The 27,832-nt window shown below is 40.1% G+C and overlaps 1 protein-coding gene across 5 annotated transcripts in view; it reads left to right on the top strand.

Moving 5' to 3' along the window:
- The first annotated feature begins 14,653 nt into the window (after positions 1 to 14,653).
- Fra10ac1 (fragile site, folic acid type, rare, fra(10)(q23.3) or fra(10)(q24.2) candidate 1) overlaps positions 14,654 to 27,832 on the top strand; it is a 29,331-nt gene continuing 16,152 nt past the window's right edge. Inside the window, exons 1-8 of one of the 5 annotated variants that reach the window (XM_013034383.1) lie at positions 14,674 to 14,787; positions 15,261 to 15,399; positions 16,900 to 16,976; positions 18,360 to 18,455; positions 18,582 to 18,627; positions 23,188 to 23,264; positions 24,282 to 24,365; positions 25,428 to 25,512. In XM_013034383.1, the coding sequence (XP_012889837.1) occupies positions 16,900 to 16,976; positions 18,360 to 18,455; positions 18,582 to 18,627; positions 23,188 to 23,264; positions 24,282 to 24,365; positions 25,428 to 25,512 (465 nt within the window). In that variant the 5' untranslated portion in view covers positions 14,674 to 14,787; positions 15,261 to 15,399. The other 4 variants (XM_013034384.1, XM_013034382.1, XM_013034386.1 and 1 more) reach the window with 4 other exon arrangements.

The raw sequence follows: 27,832 nt of genomic DNA, 5'->3' as shown, positions 1-27,832 counted from the left end.
CAGGAAGAAAGTGGCAGCAATCTGTTAAAGATAAGCACAAGGGTATTAATTACTGCTGAACATAAAATACATGTGCTGTATTTCCCCCCTTCATAAAGCAATGCTGGATGGTATTCAATTACTGTATTGAGAGCAGTATTTGAATTTTAATACATTTCCAAGGACTCTATCTCATTTTATGGGCTCTGTTCTGCACACACACACACACACACACACACACACGGAGAGAGCATAGCTTAGAATTAAAATATAATTTTTGTTTTGGAATTTAATTCCAGATTACACTTTAAGAAGAGGGATAGCAAGAAAGATGGTATTCAGAAAAGGCATTAGGAGACCTGAGTTCTAGTCTTGTTTATACCTTCAGCCACTCATGTTTCTGGGTCCCTAATGGCCTGGCCTGAGGGACATCCAAGCTTTCTTGCAGTTGGAATGGTATAAGTGTGTTGACTCACATCAAAACATTATCCGGAATGAATCCAGTGCTGTTCTATAGAGGGAAAAGGAAATCACAGGCTTGAGAGAGCAATCTAGGTGCCAGGAACAGAAAATAAGAACAATATTAGGGTTAGACACCCTGGGTCTCTGCTTCTATTTAAATACCATGTTGTTTGTGGGAAGCCATAGGTCCAGAGCCCCTCATAGTTTATAATAGGCAAATCCAGTGGGGCTTGCCCTGGCTCTTAAGAATATAGAAGTATGGTCTAGCACACATGTAAAAGTTCTGTGCATGTGTTTAAAAGATCCACTAGCTGGCTCAAGTGTGTGCTGAGTTGAATCTACAAATAAGCCTTGAAGGTGAACAAAGTGAATTCTAGAGTGCTGCCAGAAGGAAATATGGAGTCCGGAGTGGGAGTGGGGAATGCCATTTCTCTCTGGATTCTTTCATGTCCAATTTCACAGTCAGCACTTGGATCCAGGCCCTGATTAACCACATGCCCATAGATGCTACTGGTCCTCTAACAATACCCCTTATTTAGACTCTTCCTGTTCAGGTCACACACCTCCTTCCTTAGACCCTCCACTCACACCCAAGGCAGTGATTATTGGTGACTCTGTCACATCTCATCTCAATATTTAATAAGGCATACAACATGGTGTTTTAATATGCATATAGATATGAAAATAATTAGTGTAGTCGAGGAAAATAAGATTCAATTTCTAATTTTACTTGTTCTACTCAGGTCAAAGGTCTCTGCCTCTACCACTACCCCTTCCTGTTCTATAGTTTGAGAACTATTGGCACACTGGAAGGGTCTGCCAAAACAGTGTTGCTGGACTGCTCCTCTAGTCTTTCATTTGCGGCAGGATTGGAGCAGAGGCTGAAATGTGCATTTGTAAAAGGTTCCAGAGCCACGTCCTTCCTGGGACCGCATGTGGTGAGCCACTGCTTTTCTCTGAGTTCAGGAAAATGGCTTACCTTCTCTAAGCCCTGACCACAGAATTTTCTATCTTCTCTGGAACCCAGCTTGCTACCCTGCTTCCTTCTAGTGGCAAATACTGATCTTTGCCATGGAAACGATCCTTATTATGCCTTCAAGCATCTCTTATCACTGCTACTTTAACCTTTTTCTCATCTGCACAACCCAGCTCTCACTACCATTCCCACCATCTTTCCTTCTACTGCAATTTTTCCTGAACTTATGACCCTTACCTGCGGTTTCGACTCTTTATCCACGTATTTCCTTTTATAATTCGCAGAAAATTCCCAAGCTGCATTACTGATGCTATGTGAAGTTAAAAAATGCTCATTCTTTCCACACTCAATGAAATGTCCTTATTACACATAATAGCAGTTAATATTTTCTGACTTCCAATTGTGTTCCAGGTACTATATAATTTATATAGAGAAGTTTGTGCTGTAACTCTTTGCAGTCCCGGAATATGTTGTTGGTTTTTCCTTTCCTTATTGAAAGCATTCATCCTGTCTCTAAAGGAAACATCTCACAGCTTCTCTTTGGTATGTCTGGATGCCTAGCACTACTATTCTAGTATGCCAGGGTGGCTACTAAGTGCCTGATACAGTGTGTATATCTGGACAAAGGGACAATTCATGCACTGGGTGGGATGGAACTGGGTTTGGGGGATGTGGTGGAGATTTTAGCCTGCTATTCAGAATGCCATGCAATTTAGAACTTGGAAAATGTTTTTATTTCTGGAATCACCCGTTTTACACTTTTGGACCACAACTGATCATGGGTATGAAACTGCAGATACAGGGACTACATTACTCCAGACAGTAGCAAAATCCAGAGCATCTGCTAAACTGCCATGTCCTACCTCCAGTGCCAAAGGTTCTTAACCAGGCGTAGTCAGGAACTAGGCATTTGAATTATTATTATTATTATTTGGTACCTGTCCTAGGGCCTGAACTCAAGGCCTGGGTGCTGTTCCTGAGCTTTTTTGCTCAAGGCTAGTGCTCTACCATTTGAACCATGGATCTACTTTTGGCTTTTTGGTGATTAATTGGAGATAAAAGTCTCATGGACTTTCCTGCCCAGGCTGGTTTTGAACCATAAGGGTTAGATCTCAGCCTCCTGAGTAGCTATGATTACAGGTGTGAGCCACCAGTCGCAGCTGCAGGGTAGAATCAAAATTCCATTTTTTTTTTTTTTTGGTCAGGGGGCTTGAACTTTGGGACTGGGCACTGTCCCTGCATTCTTCAGCTCAAGGCTAATGCTCTACTACTTGAGCCATGGCACCACTTCCGGTTTTCTGGTGGTTTATTGGAGATAAGAGTCTCATGGACTTTCCCTCTCTGGCTGGCTTTGAACCATCATCCTCAGATCTCAGCCTTCTGAATAGCTAGCATTACAGATGTGAACCTCCGGTTCCCGGCAGAATCAAAATTCTTAATGACTCCCTTTGCGGTTCTGGTGTGGATAGTCTTGTAATCACATACATTCTGAGAAACAGTCCTCTGTATTGACATAATTGGCCACATCCTCTCTTTAAACACTTCCCCCGGTTGCTATGATACAACTTTCTTTCTTTCTTTTTTCCTGTGGGCTCTTTGATTCTGCTCTCCATCACCTGCTCATATCGCTGGCCCCCAGACCCTGCCCTCCGCCTGTTCCTCTGTCTGCTATCTGTCCCCAGGACCAGTGCTCCAACTCAGGCAGATGGTTCCCAATCAGGCCCTGCTGGTGCCAACCTCCTGGCAAGAGCCATGGAACAGCATGATGAAATGATTTTGGAACAGAGATGAGCTTCAACTCAGGCCGCAGACAAAACCGTGAGCAGATGACATTGACTTTGGTACCCCATTGCCCCACCCCTCCTCCTAGTCTTTTCCTCTGGCTCACGAGATCTATGTGCTTTGCAGTTTTCTAATCCAATCAGTTCAGCAACTGAGCTAATGTGTTAGTTAACTCTCCCAGTCATTTGCATTTTTAAAGCCTTTTATACCTCTTTGTGGTTTATGCATTGAAGACAAAACAGATTTGGAGAATTTGGAGGGAAATAGGTTCTGAGGAGAAGAGGAGGAAGGCTTGGGATGGGGTATTTTCATCCCTTGGCATGTGTTTTTGGAGCTTAGATTCAAAAGCATCCAGTAGACTGCTGGGAGGGCAAGACTTGGCCTTCCTGGCCTCATGCAAACCCCAGGGCCCTGGGCAGTGATAAGCAGTAAGTGCAGCTGCTACTGGCTGGCCCTGAAGCAATGAGGGTAGGACAGACTATGGAGATGGCAGTTTGGCTGGCTTCCTGCCACTGCTGCCTGCACACTAAGTTTCATCTTAAATGTTCTCTCTTCTGAGCAGCAGGTCATGACTTATGGAACTCCTATTGGTGATCCTCTGTGTCCCCACTGTTTTCTTTCATTGCATAAATCACAATTTGTCATTTTTATTTGTTCTTTCCTGTCCCAATCCTGAGAGCAAGGATCAGGAGAGCAGAGACCATGCCTGCTTGCTCCCACTCAACTCACATCATCATGGTGCTTCCTAGTAGCTATGAAGTGTTTATGGCAGGAATGGTTGTGGAGTTACACCTCTATCACTAGTGCCAGGTCTTGAGCTGCCTCTGACTATCACTACCAGCTATTCTAGTGTTGGAATCCCTGTTGGAATTGAAGTGAATGAAGCATGTCTTAGAAGTGGCCTCAGGAAAAATTGAAAATGAAAATCTTTGAAATAGGGAGAAGAAAAGAAATTAATATGTGTCTTCACTAGCGTACTATTGAGTTATCTAAATTTTCACTCTACGAGCTCTTTTGTAATGTTGTAAAAAAATGATTGTAATACCAACAATTCTTTTCCATGAAGTTGCAAATAGATTTTTGTCTGGTGCAGATATGATTAATAAATTATCCTGTGGACCTAGATCAGTTTTACAGCATGCCTAAATTCATTTTACCTTTCCTGACTGACAATGGGTATACTCTTGGGATTCTTTGAACCGGTTGTCACATTTTGTTGGTTTCCACACTAATTAGTAACATAAAATCTCTGACACATTGAGTTTGTGACTCTGCACGAGTCAAAATAGAACTTAAAAAAGAAATTAGATTCTCAAGTTGGACTTTAAGAACATTTGTGCATCAAAGGATACTATCAAGAAAGTGAGCTAGGCGCCAGTGGCTCACACCTGTAATCCTAGCTACTCAGGAGGCTGAGATCTGAGGATTGCAGTTCAAAGCCAGCCTGGGCAGGAAAAGCCATGAAATGCTTATCTCCAATAAACCACTACAAAACCGGAAGTGGTGCTATGGCTCAAGTGGTAAAGCGCTAGCCTTGAGCTGAAGAGCTGAGGGGCAGCACCCAGGCCCAGAGTCCTAGCCCCATGACTGACCAAAAAAAAAAGAAAAAAAGGAAAGAAAAGAAAAAGAAAGAAAGAAAGTGAAAAGTCAGTCTGTAGAGTGGGAGAAAATATTTGAACATCATGTCTAGAATGTATGTCCAGAATATACTAAGAACTAAACTCAACAACAAAAACAACAAAATGAATCCAAAATGGGCAAAGCACTAGTTTTCCAAAGAAGATATAGAATATAGAAATGATCAGGGGCTAGGAAGGTGGCTCAGTGGTAGAGTGCTTGCCTTGCATGCATGAGGCCCTGGGTTTGATTTCTCAGCACCACAGATGCAGAAAAATCTGGAAGTGGCACTGTGGGTTAAGTGGTAGAGTGCTAGCATTGAGCTGAAGAGCTGAGGGACAGCACCCAGGCCCAGAGTTCAGGCCCCACTTCCGGCAAAAAAAAAAAAGAAATGATCAATAAACACATGAAAAGATGTATAATATCATTGGTTACTGGCACAATGCAAATCAAAACCATAATGATATGCCACTTTATACTTACTGAGATGTCTACATAACTTTTGTATGGGGGAAAGTACCAAAGCTTGAACTCAAGATCTCTTGCTGTTGCTAAACTTTCTTGCTCACAGCCAGTGTTCTACCACTTGCGCCATGCCTCCAGTCTTACATTTTGTTGTTTAATCAGAGATGGAGTCTCACAGATTTTTCTGTCCTGGTTGACTTCAAACTTAATTCATCAGATCTCAGGCCTGGGCCACTGGTATCTGGATAATACAAAATAACATCATGCACTCTGCTTCTAAACCCCAGAAGGAACTATTCTGAAGGCAATGGACCATCCCTTGGAAATGTGCACCCTGTGAACTTAGCTCACAGAAGTGTTTTGTTCCCAGGAATGTTTGCTTTCATTTTTAAACTTGAATTTAATACCAATAATAAGAATCAGAATAATGAAACTAAAAACTCACATTTCCAGCTGTTCTTGAAAAGTGGATAACTCCAGAAATTCTGGCCTAATTTTCTATTTTGAGCCTCCTGCACTGTTTAACAAAATTCTTGATAAAAAAGTATGTCATTAAAAAATGAATCTTATGAAAGTATGACTTAGCAACCTGTGGTTGTTATACATCAGAGTGAGAAGGATCACAAAGTCTCTATCTCCTTCCTGTTCACTACTGTTTACTGGAAACCAGTGAGTCATTTATGTTTTCTGTGTGTGTGTTTAACTATTTCCATTTCACCTCCAGTAGCAGGAAAAATAGTCAAAGAAATTTTATTTTTAAAGAGTTTGTCAGGGCATCACTTTGAGAAATTGCTTACAATTTATGTGAAATAATTGGACCACTTCATAATGGTGGCATGTATCATTAAAAGCATGACCTATAGCTGGGCGCTGGTGGCTTATGCCTATAATCCTAGCTGATCAGGAGGCTGACATCTGAGGATCACAGTTTGAAGCCAGCAGGGACAGGAAAGTCGGTGGCACTCGTATCTCCAATTAATCACCAAAAAGCCAGAAGTGGAGCTGTAGCTCAAGTGGTAAAGAAAGAGAGGGGGTGGGGGTGGGGGAGAACACACTCAGGAACAGCATCTAGCCTCTGAATTCAAGCCTTAGGACTAGGGGTGGGGGGAGAAGGGGACACGACTTCCTTCTCTAGATATTCTCTCTCGATGGCCATGTTCTTGTCCAAAATTTGTGAAATCCTGTGATTTGGTCAACTCTTATTTGGTGCCTGTTTACTCATTATATAAAGAGAGGAACAACTGGAGGTCACTGATGAGGGATGGCCACCTGACAGGACATTTCCATACTCCCTTTCCTCTGCATACAAAGTCAGCATAATTGGAGCAGTGTCAATCCATGTGGTTTGAGCATTTGAGCATACAGACCTCAATCTCGGAAGTGTTTCTGGTCTCCTCTCTCAGGAAAGGGCCCCTTCCTGGTATTCCATAACACTCTGGACCGGTTCTTCTTCTTGCCTACCCTGCTGTACTATTATGACCTGTTTCTGAGTCTATGTCTCACCTAGCAGTGAGCCTTCATGATAAGGATAACTTCTTTTTATGACTTTAGCCCCAAGCCCAGCCAGCCCTAGAGAAAAGAATGTCAACCTTCATTATAGGGACTTTCATTACAATTACTCCTCTTTGCGGTTCCTAAGTGAGGCAGGAAATCTTTACAGTCATCGATATTATATGACCCCCCCAAAAAAATCAGCATATCAGTTCTCAAATGGAGGTTAGTCTTTCTTGTTTTTGCCTCACTTCTCATCTGTCTTCAGAGGGTCTCACTATCTTTTAATCACAAGCTTTCTTATCCACAACTACCTCACAGAGGGGTTCAATTGATGGCCTGCCTCTTTCATTGCCGCCTAACAGGCCTAAAAATGGCAATTCATCTGTCCACTTGATATCTTTTCACTTTGCTTTCCAATGCCCATGCCCACCACAATATTTGCCCACCACAATATTTGCACGCTGCAAATATTGTGGCTGACCATCAGCCTTCTCCAGGCTGCCACATGAGCAAGTGAAAAATTTGTCAACTCGCAAAAAATACCATTGGGCTGTGGTCCTATTCAAGGCCCAAGCTTCTCTGTGAAGCTGCCTTTTGCAAGATCTAAGCTTGTAAGAGGATAGGAAACATAAGCTGATCTTGCCAAGTTCAAGGCCTGGGCACTTTGGCTAGTAGAAGGTTTGTCAGCATTTATAGAATCCCTATCTGTGTCTGTCTTGGTCCCTACAGGAAATTTGCTTTGGTATAGTAAGAATTTACGATTTGAGATTTCTAAGGTCCTATGAAATCCCACCTACTCGCTTTCTGATCTGTTTTTTCATGCCCAAAATTGTTTTCATTGACAAAATTTCCATTTATGACTAGAGTCAAAGTTTAAAAAAAAAACAAACCACAGGAACACTAATAATTTTTTACATGTAAATTTTTTTTTTTTGGGTCCGGTGTGGGGCCTGAACTCTGGGCCTGGGCGCTGTCCTTCAGCTCTTCAGCTCAAGGCTAGCACTCTACCACTTGAGCCACAGCGCCACTTCCGGCTTTTTTCTTCTTGCTTATGTGGTGCTGAGGAATCGAACCCAGGGCCTCAGGCATGCAAGGCAAGCGCTCTACCACTGAGCCACCTTCCCAGCCCCTACACGTAAATTTTTTATTGAACACAATACAACACATACACACACACACAAATGCACAGATCATAGGTGTAAATGAGCCACTAATAATGAACACCAAGATCAGCAAAGCCATTATCTTCTCAAAGTTCACTGTTGCCTGCCTTGTGGCCTCTTCCAGTCACTTCCCTCATCTCTCACCTGGGATACCACTATCCTGACTTAGAACAAGACAAAATACTTAATATTAATTAATTCATTACCGATGGATAAATTTTTATTTTTTACCATGTAAAACATAATGCTTTGAAGTATATGTACAATGTGGAATGTCTAAATTTAGCTAATTAACACACATAGCCATCATATTTGTTTCATCCTTTATGTATGTGGAACCATGTAAACATTCTTTTGCATATGTGAATGCTTCTTTTGCTCAGAATTATGTTTCCTGAGATTCATCCATGCAGGTGCATCATATAATTGTAGTTCACTTTCTTTGCTGTATAGTATTCTAATGTGCAATTAATAATGAGTTCATTATTCTAAAGCTGACAGGCATTTGGGTAGCTTCCAGAGTGTTAGCGAAATGAGTTCCCTTCCCATAGCTTAGTACAGTCCTTCCCTTCTCCACAGCTTAGCATCTCCCTCCCTAGGCAACACTAGGCCCATGTAGTAAAGGCAGTAAATAATCAGCCTGCAACCCCCTTTACCTTGAGATGGCACTTCTCTGGGGTAGCTACCACCATAAAAGGCAACAAAAGCCCCTTAGAGTGACCTTCACGTCTGGACAGCTGCAGGACCCTTATCTCTTATTTGGGCAGCAGCCATAAATCCTAGTCTACCATGATGAAGCCCCTGGCCCTCACATCCACACCAGGGGCTCTGCCTCCTAGCCCCTCCTAAATCTCCTAGGTTATATAGGTCACCTCAGAAAATAGCTGGCACTTCTTCTCACTTCTCCCTTGTGAGAAGGGGTCTTGCTGGTCCCTTTCCTGGCAATCAACCTTTCTTTGTTCTCTGTACCTGGATGTCTGAGTGGGTTTCTGGCAAAGCCCAAATAATCTAACACAGGGTTTTTTCCCTTACATATTGAATTACTGTCAGGTGCTGGTGGCTTTTTTGATGGTTGAGGGTAAGCATCTTGACAGACTTTCCTTCCTGTGCTGGCTTTGACCTGTCATCCTCAGATTACCTGAGTAGCTATGATTACAGGTGTGAGCCACCAGCATCCATTTTCACCCTATTATTTTAGATAAGAAAAGTAAGAGTAAAGAAAGACATAACTTGCCCAGGGTCTTCTAGCTAGTGAGTAGTAGAAACCCTACTCCAGTGAAAATCTGACTGACTCTTGTCATAGAAGCTTTTGGTGGAGAGAGAAGCAAAACATTGTATTGGAGGGGAGATGGGTAGAGAATAGTGAGGACCCACAAAAAAAGATAAACATGAAAAGTTAAGAGGTGGCGAGTGCTCAAAGCAAAGTACACAAATATAATTTTTCATGGAAACGGTTTTTAATGTTTTGTATGTATTGCTACAGTTTCAAATTCACAACCAAATACAACTTACCATTTCTGGAAAACAGTGCCATGTTTTAGTCACCTCCTCCATTTCTATTAAGATACTTAATGCTCTTTCAGTCTCTTTAGCTTTGCAAGAACCTTCAACTTCTGAATCCTTCATCCCCTATACCTGATGTGTCACAACTTCTACCATTTAGTTCTTCAACTCATTCTTAAATTCTTCATCACCAGTCCTAGTACTACCTGTGTTCTGATAAATCTCCCTACAGCCCCTCTTGCCTTCAGCCACTCCTGCCTTTCTACATCCCATTAATCAGATGATATATTATTAAAGCACTACACATATTGCCTTCTTTAGAAAACAATAGTGAGCATTTATTAAGTCTTACTAAGTGCCAGGCATTAGGCCAGGGCCTTTAAATACAAAGTCTAAATTGCTTTCCACAATAATACTGTCAAGTAGTCACTGTTGTTATTCTCATTTTTACAGAAGGGGAAACACTGAAGAAAACCCAAGTCATGCTTAAGGTTACATAGCTAGTAAATAGCAGAGCCAGTATTCAAACCGAACAGTATTTGATACTGACTTCTTATACAGCCAAACATTAGCTATGTTTTACCATGCTTTGCTAGCTGTAGACCAAATGCCACAACCTAATATTCAAGAACATACAAAATCAACTTCTTTCTCTGACTTTTCCTTCATACTCTTGTCTTTTGTTTTTGTTTTTGTGTTGATCTAGGGGCTCAAACTCAGAGCCTTGGTGCTGTCCCTGAGCTTATTTTGCTGGAGGATAGTGCTCTACCACTTGAGCCACAGCTCCACTTTGGATTTTTTTTGTAGTTAATCAGAGATAAGAGTCTCATGGATGTTTCTGTCTGGGCTTTCTTGGAACCTCAACCCTCAGATCTCAGCTTCCTAAGTAGCTAGGATTACAGACATGAGTCATAGGCACCTGGTGCCTTCACTATTCTTATTCAAAAATTCCTCTCCAGCTAAAGTGATCCCTCAATTATATTTACCCAAATAACCCAAGGATCTATCTACTTCTCATCTTTTCCTGAGACTCCCCTCCTTTGAATGTCCCCTCTTCCCATCTCCTCTTCTCTTATTTAAGGTCAATATTTAAATCACAGGTTATGTTTCATCTTCTCCACAAAGACTTTCCTACCTCTTACTAGTCCCTCTGTCTTAACTTTTCTGATTACTTTTCTGCATAATAATAGTTTCTGATTTTTCTAAGTACCAAAAAACTGCAATGGGCCTCATTGAAAAGTAATCTATCGGAAAGACTGAAAGATTATTAGACTTTGCCAGAGAACCACGCAGACATCCAGGTACAGAGAACAAAGAAAGGTTGATTGCCAGGAAAGGGGCCAGCAAGACCCCTTCTCACAAGGGAGAAGTGAGAAGAAGTGCCAGCTATTTTCTGAGGTGACCTATATAACCTAGGAGATTTAGGAGGGGCTAGGAGGGGCTAGGAGGCAGAGCCCCTGGTGTGGATGTGAGGGCCAGGGGCTTCATCATGGTGGATTAGGATTTATGGCTGCTGCTCAAACAGTAGACAAGGGTCCTGCAACTGTCCAGACATGAAGGTCACTCTAAGGGGCTTTTGTTGCCTTTTATGGTGGTAGCTGCCCCAGAGAAGTGCCATCCCAAGGTAAAGGGGGTTGCAGGCTGATTATTTACTGCCTTTACTACATGGGCCTAGTGCTGCCTAGGAAGGGAGCATGCTAAGCTGTGGAGAAGGGAAGGACTGTACTAAGCAATGGCAAGGGAGTTTATTTCGCTAACAAAGACAATACAGCTATGGAATTCACTTTTTGGTGCCCCATTTACATGCTTATGACTCTGGGAGAGTTAACCTCTCTGTCTGTTTTCCTGTCTGTAAAATGGGGATAATAGTACCTACTTCATTTGATTAATATTTTTAATTGTAATTAATTTTTTATTATCTTTAAGTGGTTGTACAAAGAAGTTTCCATTCTAAAAAACAGTATGAATACACAGTATCTGATAACATTGTCACCCATCATTCCTAATTCACCCCTTCTCTCACTTTTCTTCTTTTTTAAAGTTGAGATTAGGTGACTATGTAAATTTCGCATATTTCACAGTATTGTGGAATAGTGATAGTTAAAGTCACAAACACATTTTAACCTTCACAAGGCAAATTGTCATTATCATGGTCTGTAAAGTTTGTGAATTCTATGAGCTTTTTTCTTTTTTCTTTTTGTCAGTCATGGGGCTTGAACTCTGGGCTTGGGCGCTATCCCTCAGCTCTTCACCTCAAGGCAAGCACTCTACCATTTGAGCCACAGCTCCACTTCTGGTTTTCTAGTGGTTTATTGGAGATAAGAGTCTCAATCCAGGGCTGGCTTTGAACCTCGATTCTCAGATCTTAGACTCCTGAGTAGCTAGGATTACAGGCGTGAGCCACCTGTGCCCTGGCTAATTCTATGAGCTTTGACAATACAATTATTTCTTCCACATCAGGTGATATTTACATTTCTTTCCTTTTGCTTAGTGTAAGCTGTTCCCTCTTTCCCTCTCATTCAATAAGTATTTTGAGCAACTTTTATGCATCTGGCATTGTGTTGAGTACTGAGAATTGAAAAAGAGAGTCACAGGCCTTAATCTTGTTACAATTCAATGAAGAAGGCAGATGTGAGTTAAATTACCAGTATGTATGCAGTTGATTGTACAGAAATATCATGATAATCCAATTTAGTTGGTGAGACAGTGTAGATGAAAAGCTTGTGTTTCATTTAAACTGAAGCTTGAAGGATGAGAGGGCAGGCAAACAGAGGATTTCCAGGCAGAGAGAAAGGTAAATTTGAAAAGACAAGTCTGTTGAAGGAAACAAACCCATCATGGCTGAGGTCTCATTCAATGCTATGGGGACTGACATAGCAGATGGTTCTGGTCAATTACTGGTATATAACAAAACATCCTCAAGCTGAGTTGCTTGAAACAAATTTAATCTGCCAATCTGGGTGAGGATCATTGGAGACAGATCATCTCTGCTCTGCTCCAGGCCCTGTCAGCAAAAGAGACAGAAAGAATGAGGGAGAAAAAAAACCTGTATCATCTTTTGCAGTTTAGCTTCTGAAGATTCCTAGTCTTACTTTTGCTATAGTTACTACCATACCTGTATGGATTTAAGGTAGAAACCATGGATATTAGTTGTCCATGGGAGAATTTCAGTGTCATATCATAATAAAGGCATGTTTAAAGGGAGACATTTATGTGACCATTGGTGGGTAATAAAGTACATTCAAAGATATACACTGTTAGTAGAATTTACATCCATAGTTTAAAATATTTCTTAAATTACCACTACCATCACCCAACTTCCCTCACTAGTACTTAACATTGCTGTTTTGCTGCTTTGAGTTACACAACGTTAATGAGCATTTATATTTTCATGTTAATTGAAATAACACACTTTACAGATTGGAAACCACAGGTCATGCTATTTACTAGGCACATTACATATGGAAGGATATATTGTTATTCTGTATACACTATCTTTTTGACTGGTCAACTCTTCGAGGTCCAGTAGTGTCTTTTATACCTCTTTGTAACCCTGTTGAGTAAGTACTTCAGTGCTCTGCCTAGAGCAGACACTATAAATATGCCTTTTGTTGTTGTTAAGGTATAATGATTGAGATTTCCTGATCTCATATTTTTTTCTATCTAGTATTGCTTTTAAACTCAGATTAAGCAATCTATGTCTAACGAATTTTTTCTTCCAAAGTTTTTATTAGCATAACTATACATTATAAAGAAATGTCATCGTGACATCTAAATACACAAATATTATATAGTTTGACCAAATTCACCCCATCTAAATCACACTTTATCTCTCCTTGTCATTATTCCCTTTTAACAGATTTTACTGGGGTTCATTGTGCTATTTTGATACATATGCCAAAGGAAACAAGGCAAGAAGATACCAGAATTAAAAGAAAAATGCTAAAGTAAAATATTGGTAGAAAGGACATTGGCTACAAGGCACAAATGTGTTTGCTTATATTAATAATAAAAGAACAGATGGTGTGTTTTTTTTCAATGCTATCTATAAAAGGGTGCTTTACAAAATAACTCGAAGAATATAACATTGAATTGTGAGGCCTCCTCTTGCTTTAGTTTTTTGAGCAAACGTTTTTTTATACAAGTATAATCCAACTGCATTTTGAAATAATTGAATTTACTATCATTTAAGTTACCTTACAGTTTCTCAAGAAGACATTCACTGCAGTAGGTAAATCAGAATGTCTCTACAATATACTGCCTGGCTTAGAAGGAGCCTTTTACTGATAAGGATATTGAGATCTATAAAATCAATGTGCACTAAGTACCATGGTTTTCTCTCAAAAAAGGGCATTCTGCAAAAAGCCAGAGGCATGCCAGTTCAATTCAACAAATATTTAATTGGCGTTTGTGATTTCCAAGATACCATGTTGGGTACTGAAGAAGTAGACATAACTCCTGAATGCCAGAGGGAGATAAGACCTGGATCCAGGAATTAGAGTGGAAAGCAGAATCATGGAGTGGGAAAGGCATAATGCAGGAAGAGCCTAGAGGATCTTAAAATAAATTAACTTTAACTTTCTTGCCTGCCTGGGTTTTTTTTTTTTTTCCTTTTTTCCTCCAAGGTTCTATTTTGGATCCTCTTTCATATGTGCCAGGTTCCTTGTTGGCAGAGGATCCACGACCCTGGGAGCGCTCTCCCCTTCCTTTTCTTTCTCCTTTCCTCCCCAGTTTGATGAGCTGTTCTGCATTTGGACCAGCATCTACTGTGTGGGTGGTGGAACATGGAAAGTTATTTTGGTTCTAATTATGAGCGCGGCTTTACTGGGGAGCAGAGGCAGAGGCCGAGGCCGAGGCTGGGAGGATGCTCCGCGGAGGCGTTACTAAGGTTACTAGACAGAGGACGGCAGGTGACAGGCAGGCAGGCAGGGTTGGTGTTTTTTCTTTTCCTGAGACAAAACTCGTGGCGGGCGTGGGCTGAGCCACACGGTGGTACTTGTTGGATTTCCTCGAGGGGAAAGGAGGGAGGCCCGGGGCGAGGGGGTGGGGGGCGGGGAGAACGAGAAAGATCAAAGCTGAGCGCCTCTGCTCCCTCCTCTTCCCGGGCCTTTTCCTCAGCCACTCTGGTTTCCCGGAACTGTTCTAACTGTAGCACAAAGTCGGCGTACCCGGAAGCGGTACCTTTTAGGTGTGACACGTGTCCGAGCCAGGCCGGAAACTACTCCCAGGCGAGACCCGTAGAGCGGAAGGAGGAGGAGGTGGAGGCCGCTGAGGTGACGGCGGTGGCGGCGAGGTTGTGCGGCCGAGGCGGACACGGGGTGGACCCTGCAGCGGCCCGCTTAGGCGGTGGGTGGTCGCTGCAGTGCCCAGACTCCCAGGGCGAGCTTGACGCTAGCCGAGAGGACCGGAAGGGAGGGCTGCAGAGTTTCCGGAAACGTGGCCCTCCAGCGACTTGACCTCAGCCTCGGGGGTGGGCGGGCGATGGAGCCCGGGGACCCGGGGACTCCGGCCTCGGCGCCGAGCTGCTCCCGGCCCTGCCGGAAGTGGCTCTGCCGGAGAACTTGTGAGCGCAGCCACCGGGTTGAGGGTCGAGGGTAGATGCAGCCGGGAGAGGAGAGAAGACAGCAAGGGGAAACGGGGGTCGCTGGTGGTGTTGCCGATGAGGGAACTGGAGGACGACAACCATGCTCGTAGTTAACTTTCACAGGGCTCCCTGGGAGCTTCCATCCCGTGCGATCGGCACTCGTTAGCCTCAGAAATTCAGGAACCTGCCCTGAGACAAATGCGATGTGTAGAGCCAGGCTTTGACTTCCTGCCAGGCCGACTCTAGAATTTACCACCAAGGGCCCACCATTGTTTCTCCAACCATCGAAACTGGCAGAAATTGACGAGGACCAGGAGTAAAAGGGTAGTTTGGCTTGAACAGAAGTGATGGCTGGAGTCAGGGTATGATACAAGGTATGAAATCCAGAGGTATGGAGCAGAGACCTATAAGACAGAGGTGGAACTGTGGCCTTCATCGTTATCTCCAAGCATGGTTTGAGATTAATCTGAGGAATTTGATGGGGACAGGGAAAGAGAGGTACATGCACACCTAAGCTTGAAAGTTGACTGGCTTGTGCAATTTAAAGCTTACTGATGTAGTAGTTGTGACAGTTGAAAACCCAGAGTTGAAGTGACTAGTGTAAAGACTAAAAACAGCTTCTATTGTAGGTGCAGTTCAGTGAAGTTTAGGGAGTTATTTTTTTCCTTTTCCTGCTGTGCTTGCTGTCATGAATATTAAAGTTTACAAGTTGTGGTGAGTCATTTGACATCGACTGGTTTCTTTTCAGCCATACAAAGTATTTGTGACATCAAATAGTCCATCCATTCCCCCATTAATATGTGCCCCAAATTCAACATAGTACCAAACTCAGGAGTTTCTTCCAACAGATTTGACACTGGCATTTTTAAGAATCTCAATTTAAATGTGAATTGTCACAGGATCAAATTAAGCCAAAGGGTAAGGTAGTTTATAGAAATGTTCAAAAAGAGAAATATCTACATGTGTTTAAAATATCAGGAAATTTTTCATCAGTAGTATACGTTCCACAAATACAGTAATTCTTGTGGATATATATGAGGGTAATTTGAAATAATTGAAATACTTGAAACTGTACACAAGATCCACATGTCTTAGATTTTTTTCATCCCTCAAATGAAGATTATGGACAATCACAAACACTGTCAAGTGTTTAGCACAATGTCTGTGCCAACATAAATGCAGTCAAGCATGGCATAATGAGAGGAGCATGTTGTAAGAAATGCTCCCTTAGGCAGTCTCATCATTGTGCAAACATTGTTGAGTACTTCCAGAAACCTCGATGATAATTTGGTGAATGTACCACACACAGTGTGTGAGATAGCCTAGGCTGAAAGTCTGAACTATAAACATGTATAGTGTGTTATTTAATACTGTGGGCAATTGTACTAAAATGGCATTTGTGTTCTTAGACACACCTAAACATAGTGGCAGAAGAAATATTAGGGAATAAGAATTATCAGCTACATTATTATCTTATTTGAATACTGTTATTTATTGTGGTCTGTCCTTGACTGAACCACCCTTACCAGGTGCATAATTAGCCAATAATTTGACTCTTCTGGGTCAAATAAATGTACAACATTGTATTCAGCTTCTTTCCGCTTCCATTCCTTGAAATGGAAAGACCATGTAGTAACTTTCGGTATTCTATATGTTGATGAAAGGTTAAAAAAATTACACATTTTCTGAAGGAAACCCCTGCTATCTGAAAGTATTTGGAAGTCTTAGATGGTTGAGTAGCCCACAAACAGTAATTTTATGATGGTCCTTTAAAACTGTTGTGGTTACTGAAGATCACTTATTTTTCAGTTGCTTTGTCTCACAAATGGTTGTCAATATAGGGACTAAATAGTTGCTTTTACACTCCTTTGCAGATGCATGGTCATGGAGGCTATGACTCGGATTTTAGTGATGATGAACATGGTGGAGAATCTAGCAAAAAGAAAAGAAGGTAAATAACCCATAGTTGACATAATTTCTAGATTGATATGAGACAGATAATACTGAATAGTTTTGGATTGTGTCTCCATGTGAAGAAAACTGCTTTAGTGAGTGATTTTTTTTTTTTTTTAGTTCATCAAAACTAATAACTTGATTGGAAACTGAAGACAGTTGTGGTGAAACAGGATAAAATGTGCTGTAAAGAAGTTTATTGAGCTAGAGAGAAAAAAAGGAAAGAAAGATGTGATTGTTAGTTAATGTCATAGTTCAGAAGGAGCTTGGTTGGGGCTGTCTTACTAGTATTTGACTTCAAAGTAAAGTTAGTGTGGAGGTTGCAATTGTAGCACAGGGTAGCCCTATGAAAGAAGCTCATGGAAAGTTTGATTGGAGAAGATAAGAACTGCCATCCTATAAAGCCTAGGTGTCACAAAGAGGCCATGTCTTGACCAAGTAACAGTGTATTTGGGGTACTTTTGAAGCTTTAGTGCTTAGAGACTTGGTTTTTATCCATTAATTTAGGAGTAGTTGACTAAACTAACTCTGCAATGAGAATACTATATGAGGCATACTAATTACCTGAACATTCTCATAAAAAGATAGTCCATCTTTATGGATATAATTATAATAAAATACACTTTATAATGTTTTATATTTGCTACTTTTTTAGTAAAAATACTTTATCAGAATAGAATTCAAGCAATGTAGTTAGATACTATGCTCTAGGATTATGTTTATCTAAATATCTAAGGCTGTTTATCCATGGGCTGTATCCTCTATAATGGTTCTTTCTTTTTCCATATTTTTTATGACTACAAACTATTTCTTATGACTACAAACTTAATACCCCTATTTTTCAGACAGAAAATAAGTTACTTTACCCTATTAAGATTAAGGGGAACAATGGCTTAGTCAAGCTGTGTGTTGGTGGCTCATGCCTATAGTCATAACTCTGGAGGCTGAAATCTGAGGATCAAGGTTCAAAGCTAGCCTGGGTATACCTGGAAAATCTGGGAGACCCTTATCTTCAGTTAACCATCAAAAAGCCAGAAGTGGATCTGTGGCTCAAGTGATAAAGTGCTAGCCTTAAGAAAAAGAGCTCAGGGACAGCATCCAGAACCTTGGTACAATCCCCAGGAACTTAGAATTTGAACTAAAAAGCTGGGGAGTAAAAAAAAACAAAAACCAAAACCTGGGGAGTGTAACACTGGAACCAGTATATTATTTCGTTTCATCTTCTCCATTTATATGGGCATTAAGTAGAGTTAAAAAAATATAAACTGTCTTACTAAATTCTTTTTAAAGATAAGACTTGAATACTGTAAATTCTGCTCATTTTTGCAAAAGCTAGCAAACAACTTTTGAGAAAAATTAATGTTTTTTCTTAATACATTAGGACAGTTGAAGATGATTTACTGCTGGAAAAGCCATTTCAGAAAGAAAAACATGGAAAAGTGGTCCATAAACAAGTTGCAGCAGAATTGCTGGATAGGTATGGCATTTCAATGTGAATTGCATTCTTTCATTTAAGATATTTTATGAATTCAAGGATAAAGCAATTTGATTATAGTTAGAATATAGATATTTGAGTTTGTTTAAAATATATTTTTTTTGACAGGGAAGAAGCAAGAAATAGAAGATTTCATCTCATAGCTATGGATGCTGTATCCTTTTTATATTTGTATATTTCTGTATTTAGTAGAATATTAAAATATACTTTGGTAATATATTTTAAATTTTTTATCATAATTTTAAGAAGATAAGTATGCCTTTTTATTTTTTGAGATAAATGCTTATTGAAAATAGAATTTTATCATCGATACTTTTGGATGTAATTCTCTTTTATTAAAATATAGGCAATATTTCAGACAAAATGAAACATATTCCTACTATAATCTGTAAATAGACTTACACAGTCCATGAATCTGCACATATTTTTTCAATTTTTTTTGTCAAGCTTTTGATACTTCCCTTCTCTACATTCTCTTATCTTGAGTCTCTGTTTAAATTCTCTTCCTGTCTGATTCTTGCTTATCTAAAGTTCTCTGCAAAACTTGTATTTGAAATTCCATCTGTCTGTGAGCCATCTTCAGGCCTGCTTTGATTTTAATTCTCAGTGATGACTGCAGGCCAGATATGAATGATAACTTGTTTCCCTTCCCTGTTGTGATCAAATCTCAGCTCAATTTCTCATTAAGACTGTGACTCAAGACAGTAACTGCTACACTGCTAAGATATTAGAGAGAAATAAGAATACTGTTATATTCTTAATTTGTTGCTTCCTATTACCTTCTTAGACAGTAGTTTAACTTTTCCATGGATCTCCTTAGCTTCTTGTTCCTTTAGCATTTGCTCTGTCTTTTCTGACATATAGGCAGAGTCCGAATACCTAGTTACAGCCTGGTGAGGGTGAAAGTCTAGATATTCCATTTCAGGCACGGGTTGAGAAGAGATCACAGTTTTTACTATAGTGTTTACCTAGTGTACAATAATTACTGTCTATTAAGTTACTGGTCTCACTAGGCCAACTCTTGATCACTTGGTTAGAGAAAACAGGCTTTTACTGAGGCTGTTCAAAGCTATGCTTCTGGCATTTCTACATTGTCAGCTTAATCTCCAAGTCTGTGATATATGAGATAAAAAGAAAACCTGGGGGTATACATGACCTGAAGAATTTGGTGAATGGCCTCCCCACCATTCAGTTTTCTTTGAAAATTTTCCTTCCTTCCTTTCACTTTGTTTTCACTCTTATTTTTTTTGTACCACATGGGTTTGAATTCAGAGTCTTGAACATGTTAAGTTTGTTACTCAGCTGGTGCTCTCCTACTTGAGCCATATCTTTAGTCTTGCTTTTTTGCTGGTTATTTTGTAGATGGAGTCTCATAAACTTTTCTGCTGGTCTATGGCTGGTCTGGAACCAGTTTTCCAGATCTCAGCCTCCTGAGTAGTTAGAATTAGGTGTAAGTTTCTGGCACTAGCCAGAATTTCTTATTTGTTTTATATATAATGTCCAAGACTGTTGTTTATTGCTAGTTAAGGAATAAGGAGAAATATATCTTCACCTACTCCATCTTCTTAGAAGTAAGTGTTCCATTGACCACCTGTTTTTGGACATAAAAAAATTGTGTTGGAGGGGCTGGGAAGGTGGCTCAGTGGTAGAGTGCTTGCCTTGCACGCATGAGGCCCTGGGTTCGATTCTTCAGCACCACATAAGCAAAAGGAAAAAAGCTGGAAGTGGCGCTGTGTCTCAAGTGGTAGAGCGCTAGCCTTGAGCTGAAGAGCTGAGGGACAGCACCCAGGCCCAGAGTTCAGGCCCCACAACCGGATCCCCCCCCCCCAAAAAAAAATAAAATTGTGTTGGAGCTAGGCACCTGTGGCTCACGCCTGTAATCCTAGGTACTCAGGAGACAGATCTGAGAATCATGGTTCAAAGCCAGTTCAGGCAGGAAACTCCATGAGACTCTTATTTCCAATAAACCACTAGAAAACCGGAAGTGGTACCGTGGCTTAAGCGGTAGAGTGCTTGCTTTGAGCTGAAGAATGCGGGGACAGCACCTAGGCCCAGAGTTCAAGCCTCACCACTGACCAAAAAAAAAAAAATGTGTTGGAACACATTTATATGTTGTCTATGGTTTCCTTTTTGCTACACTGGCCTAACTAAGACCATATGACCTGTGAAACCTACAATATTTGCCATCTAGCCTTTTTTTCCCTTAATTGTGGGGCTTGAATTCAGGGCTTGGGCATTGCCCCTGAGCCTCTTTGCTCTATCACTTGATCCATAGCACCACTTCCAGTTTTTTGAGTGGTTAATTGGAGATGAGAGTTTCATGAGGACTTTTCTCCCCATACTGGCTTTGAGCTGTGATCCTCAGATCTCAGTTTTCTGAGTAGCTAGGATTAAAGGTGTGAGCCACCCTCACCTTGCTTGCCGTCTAGCCTTTTACAAAACAAGTTTACTGACCACAGCTTTTATAGAAAGTGGTCATTCAAGACCTCAAACCCAGATTTCAGAATATCTGTTATTTCTCATTCCCTACTCCTTCTGAAATGTTAACTGCTTTGCTACCAGTTTTGGAAGTGTAGTGAAGTATTCTATTAGACCACATAGATACATTAATGTATCTTTCCTTTTGTCTCTCTTGTTTCTCTCTCCCTCGCTCTCCCAACCTCCCCTTCCTTGCTTGCTTGCTTGCTTGCTTGCTTGCTTGCTTCCTTCCTTCCTTCCTTCCTTCCCTCCTTCCCTCTCTCTGTCTGTCTCTCTCTCTTTTGCTTGAACTCAGGGCCTGGGCACTGTCCTGAGGATTTTTTTTTTTTTTTTGTTCAAAGTTAGAGCTCTACCACTTGAGCCACACCTCCACTTCTGGCTTTTTTGTAGTATAATATCCTGGATCCAAAGGAAACTCCAAGACACCCAGTTAAAGGAGCTAGGAACTTTATTACATCCGCATGGGGTCTGCTTCCTGCTACCGGGAAAGTAGGACAACGGCCTTGAGCTCAGGATAGGATGGGTTTTTATAGGGGTAGGTCATATAGAGTTACACAGAAGAACCATGCAAGGCAGGTTTGGCACATTTTCATTGGTTATGGTTATGTGACCTTTAAATCCATTTGTTCTTTATGGTAAATATACGTAATAATCTGCAGTAGGCTGCCCATAGTGGGACCATTTGGTGGTGGTCTTCACTTGGAGGCCAGTGGTGATGTCACCTGTGGGCTTAAGGCCTTGCTACTGAGGCAAGCAAGCAAGGTTACAGAAACAAAACTTAGCAAAAACATAACCTTGAGTCACTGGAGCATAAGTAAAACATAATCTTGACTTGCTCAGCATGACCGATACTATCAGTGGTATTGACACTATTGCTACTTGATTACAAAAATTCCTTGGATTACAGAAGTCAAAATACAGCCTTGGGTGGGGGTGGTCTATATTACAAGAATGGTTTTTATTATAAGCTCCTCACTAATGCAGCAAGTCAGTGCAGCTGGTGATAAGCCTCAAGGTTGTCAGTAGCCTTCTGCAAAATTGGCAGCTTGGTAAACTTGAGTGAGGCAGAGATGTTCTTTTGCTTTTTAGCAAGGATGCAAAAGAGGCTAAGGCTGACCAGTACTTAGCCTTTGCTTGGATTTTTCTTTACCAAGGGCTTTTGCCCTTTATCAATAATTTTGTTCTGTTTTCTGATTTCACATTTTCTCATGAATATCCTTCTTTTCCAAGGGAAAGTAGGTTCAGGGGGGAGAATAAATTTCTAACAGCAGGAGAACCTGAAGTCAGACAATAGGAAGAACTTTCTGCCAGTAAATAGCAACTCAACTATTACACTATCATTATGTATCTTTCCTTTTTTGGGGGGGCCTGTCAGGTCGTGGGGCCTGAACTCTGGGCCTGCTGACTGTCCCTCAGCTCTTCAGCTCAAGGCTAGCGCTCTACCACTTGAGCCACAGCGCCACTTCTGGCTTTTATTTTTCTGCTTATGTGGTGCTGAGGAATCGAACTCAGGGCCTCAAGCATGAAGGCAAGCACTCTACCACTAAGCCACCTTCCCAGCCCCTATCATTATGTATCTTTAATGCCACAGGATGTTGTTACAGATAGCATCACAGAAGGGGAGATCAGCTTTGCTTTATGCATGTTCAACTCCAACTCTTTCAAAACAGTAAAATGCTCATATATCTTGTTATACTGTGTTGAAAATAAACATAGTTGTGTAGAACATTGGATTTCCTAGATTGCTCTATTTTTTTGAAAGCTTAATGTTAGGATTTAATATTATAAAAGTTACATTTTCTATTAGAGGCTTTGATATTGCAGAAACAGCTGAATTACATTTTATAACAATGATGCTAAAATCTGCCTTTTAATTTTAGAAGCCATGATTTCTTTACTTTTCACACTCTGAATTGTAGACTATCTGGTGGTAAAAGAGTATGTGCGTTGTATGATTAGAATAGAAAGCTTTCGCTCTCTCCTGGTGGCGATGTGCTTTATCACAGGAATAATATTCCAAACATTATATTTCAAGTAACATATATTTGGGAAAGTATTCAGTAGGAAGTAAAAGTTCTTCTATTGTACTGTACTAGATTTTATAAAAGCATGTTTAATATATAAGTACATATAATATATTGATATATTTTAAAAAGTAAACAGACATACTATGCTTTTTATGTAACATATTATGACACAGAATAAGTCAACAAAATCCTTAATTTTTTCATTTCAGTATCAAAGGCATACAAAGTTTGTAAATGACTATATTTTATATTACGGTGGCAAAAGGGAAGACTTCAGGCGTTTGGGGTAAGTGTCACGAAGTGTCATGGAGAAGGCGACGTGGATGACTTTAAAGACATACAGCCTCCTGTCTTCTGTCACTCTTGCACAGCTTTCCATCCCAGCCTCCTTGCCATTTCTTAGGTGGACAGGCAATATATAGTTTCCAATTAAGTTGCTCTCTGTGAATCCCGTTTCCTTGGCAACAGGCCTCAGGTAGTTGTCTCACTTGCTGAGCTGGGTGTGATCCTGGCAATAACTGCATGTGTGAGGAATACTCATGAGTCTTGTTGGCAGAGATCTTTGAGACAATAAGATGTTTAGACCTCAGTGTTGAGGCTTGTGTTTTACAAGGTAAGGCAAACAAGAAATCTCACTCAAAATTTCTCATATATGAAAGTTCTTTCTCAATTCGAGGCCCTTTAATTAGAGCCAGTTGGTCTTGCATGGATTTTTTTCCCACTTTGTTTTAATTTTCTGAGTCAGTAGGGCCTTAAAAAATTTAGTTCTATCTCAATCTCCTCTATTCCAAATTCCGTTCCTCTATTAGTTTAGCCAGCATCCCTCAACAATCATTTATTCTACCTCCTGACTGGTTAACAATGTATCTTTTTTTAAAATAACATTTTATCTTGAAAGGTCTTCTTAACTCTCCTCCTTTACTCAGTCTTCCTAGAAAACTAGTAATGAGGTAACTTTCCATATTTTTTAAAAAATTAGGTATCCAGAGAGTAGTCTTACTAACTTCTCACTAAATTCTGAAAGTTACTTTTATTCATATTTTTTTATTTAGTGATTATTCAGTTTTCTCATTCTAGCTATTGTAGCACTTACTGAATATGGATGGATTCTTATGCATTTATCATGCTTATGTAGCAACACTCTTTTTAAGTATCTTCTAAAAATATTTAAATATTATATATATGTATTATATCAATATATGCTTACATATATTTGTATGTACTTTTACTTTCAAAATTCATTGTTTTGCTTCCTAAATTTAGTTTTATTTTTTAATTAAATGGAAATCATTTTATTTTCCAGGGAGAATGACAAGACAGACTTGGATGTTATTCGAGACAATCATAGGTTCCTATGGAATGAGGAGGATGAAATGGACATGACTTGGTAGTTTTTGCCATCACAACCATCATGTACCAAATTCTTAGTCCTGTCTATCCCATGTTTACTTACTTGTTATTTATCCAAAGCATTCAGCCTTCTCGTAGGACCATTCTGAATTAAGGACCATATTGTATATCTTCTTATAATATACGCTTCATATAAAGTTTTTTAAGTAATTTGGTAAAAAGTAATCCCTGAGACCGATGTTAAAAAGCTAAATATTAAACCAGGTGCTGGTAACTCATGCCTCTAATCCTAGTTACTCAAGAGATTGATCTAGGTTCGTGGTTCAAAGCCAGCCCAGGCAGGAAAGTCTGTGACACTCTTATCTCCTGCCTGAGGCCCTGGGTTCGATTCCTCAGCACCACATAAGCAAAAAGAAAAAATGCCAGAAGTGGTGCTGTGGCTCAAGTGGTAGAGCGCTAGCCTTGAGCTGAAGAGCTGAGGGACAGCGCCCAGGCCCAGAGTTCAGGCCCCACGACCAGACCCCCCCCCAAAAAAAAAAAAAAAGATCTCTAGGAAGAGCAAATGGTGCTACGGCTCAAGTAGTAGAGCTCTAGTCTTGAGAAAAAATCTCAGGGACAGTGCCCAGGCCCCGAGGACTGGAACACGCACATACAATCTAAACATTAGCTGAACTCCAAGGGATCATGCCTGTAGTCGTAGCTATTCAGGAGGCTGAGATCTGAGACTTGTGGTTCAAAGACAGCACAAACAGGAATGTTCATAAGTCCTTTATCTCCATTTAACCAGCAAAAAGCTTGAGGTGGAGCTGTGGCTCAAGTGGTAGAATGCTAGCCTTGAGCAAAAATCATCAGGAACAGTGCCTATGCCCTGAGTTCAAGCCCTAGTAGCAACACACACACACACACACACACACACACACACACACACACGATGGAAAAGTAATTCTTCCTCTCATTTCTGTCAATTTCCTATCTGTGTACATGAAATAGGCCTTTTTTAAAACATTAATATCATATGTATTACTTCTTTGACATTGCTTCCAAGTGAAAAACTATAGTTAGATTTCTAAATGTGCAATATATTTTTTTCTGGATCTAGGGAGAAGAGACTTGCAAAGAAATACTATGATAAATTATTCAAAGAATATTGCATAGCAGATCTCAGTAGATACAAAGAAAATAAGGTATGCCCTCTAAATATTAGAGAAGGTATTCTTACTAAAGAACAGTGTTAGTTTTTATTCTATTATGACCCTCCCACTATCATGTTAAAGACACTAATTCTAGTCTAAGTTGTCTTGAACCTATGAAGTATCATTTTGATCAATTGACCTCTTCAGCCAAAGGACTTACAAAGGGCCTAAGGAATTTATAAGGGACAAGGTTGCTTTTTCTTTGTGAGCTGAAGCACGACTAGTCTAAAATTAAGCACAAGTGGCATCCTCTTTCATCCTGACTATGGTCTAGAGCCACAGTGATTATAATGAATGATTTAACATTGCAGAGTGATGTATCATTTCACAGAGGATGTTTGAAATTGATAGATTTTTCATTGATTATTTATAGAAAGGCAGGTGCACATCTATGACATAAATAATGTCTATTTTAGTAAAATTAACTTTTCAGTGAGTGCTAATGACTGATTTCCATTCCCACATCTTGCTTTGGTTAATAGTGAGGTTATTTTTATTCCTAGCTCATCTTCAAATTAGTAACTGGAAAAATTAATAGAAACCAAAAATAGATGATCTCATTTGGAAATGCGAGAGGAGGGAATCTTGTATGACTGTGTATGTCACAGACAGGGTATATTTGTATATATGTTATTATTTATATGTAGACAAACTACTTAAAAAACTACCTTAAGTGTATATATCCAAATGGTTGATCTCATTACAGCTAGGATTGGTGTAGTAATTTTTTCAGTAGTGCCTTCAATATATATGTTCTTTTCTAACTCTGAATAGACAATAGTAATATTTATTTTGTACAGCCTTGTTTACAAAGCCATGTACTGGATGTTTCCTAAAGATTTCATGGTCTTTGGGAATTAGTTGTGGACTCTAGCTCATACCTCTTATCTGTGTGCCTGTTAATTACCATATATAATCTAGAAAGTGCCACAGCAGTTGAAGTTACTTGAGATTACTACATTGCAAATCAAATGTGAATTACTAAGTCTTTCTAGGGACATGTAACATTATCACATAATTCTATTACAAGTAGAATAATCGTTTATGGATTGTTTTTCAATATTGATTTAAACTGAACTAGACACTGGATTAGTACATGGTGACTGCTCTTCAGAAAAAGCTGTGGTCTAGGCTGGGCACATCATACATGTCTGAAATACCTTCACTTGGGAGGTAGAGGTATGAGGATTTACAGTTTGAGGCTATCCTGTGCTACAAAGTTTGAGGCCAGCTTGGGCTATATAAGTAGTTGAATAGATTTAAGTATTCATTGAATAGGTTCTTGAAAGATCCTTTCTTCTCCCTTCCTCTCCCCTCCTCTCCTTCCTTCCCCTCTCCCTCTTCCTGTCCTACCTTGTCCTGCCCTCCTCCTTGCCTCTCCTTCCCCTCCTCTTCTTCCCTCTCCTTTCCTTCCCTTCTTTCCCTGACCTTATAATCAAAATCCTGCCTCACCCTCACAAGTAGTGGGATTATTTTTACCCTTTGCATTTAAGATACAAAATTGCCAGATTCAAATAATAGATGATTTAAAAAACTAAATCCAAAGTTAACCAGGCATTGAGTACTCTGTAAAGTCTCTCAATATTATGACCCTGTTAGGTTAAGATTGTTATTACTGCCCCTATTTTTATACATAAAAAGGAAATAAAATAATTTTAATTCATTTTTTCCAAGGTTACAGAGCTAGATGATGAATGGTAGAATTTTATGAACTATCATTCATTAGAGTCCTGTGTAGGTCTGTATGATTCTAGTCTGAATCTTTGTCCCTTTTTTAAAAAAAATCTTAGATTTTTTTTTAGGTTCCTAGCAAAATTGAGTGGCAGTACAATGATTTTCCTTATGCTTCCCCCTCCTCGTACATGTACAGCATTCCCTACTAACATCCCCTACTGAGTAATGCATGCATCTACCATCAAAGTGTATAAAGAATACCCTTAAATCCTCTATGTTCTGCTTTATCTCACTCTCCATAACTCCTAGCCATTCCCTTGTGTATATATGCCACATTTTCTTTATTCAGTCATCTGTTGACAGGCACCTAGATTGATTTCAAATTTTGGCTATTGTGAAGAGTGCTGTTATAAATATGGGTATGCAGCTATCTCTCTTGAATGCCGACTTGCATTCCTCTAGATATATGCCCATAAGTGATATGTCAGGATCACATTTTTTTTAAATTTTTAGTTTGTTGAGGAGCCTCCATACTTATTTCCATAGTAACTGCTGTGCTAATTTACATTCCTACCAACTATGTATAAAGGTCCTCATCCCCTGCTTCCCCCCATCCTTTCCAGAATTTGTTTTCATT

The sequence above is a fragment of the Dipodomys ordii genome, unplaced genomic scaffold (assembly GCF_000151885.1).
Source record: "Dipodomys ordii isolate 6190 unplaced genomic scaffold, Dord_2.0 Scaffold188, whole genome shotgun sequence".
NCBI classification, from domain to species: Eukaryota; Metazoa; Chordata; class Mammalia; order Rodentia; family Heteromyidae; genus Dipodomys; species Dipodomys ordii.
The sequence above is the reverse complement of the archived record's forward strand: the minus strand, read 5'-3'. Positions and strand labels throughout refer to the sequence as shown.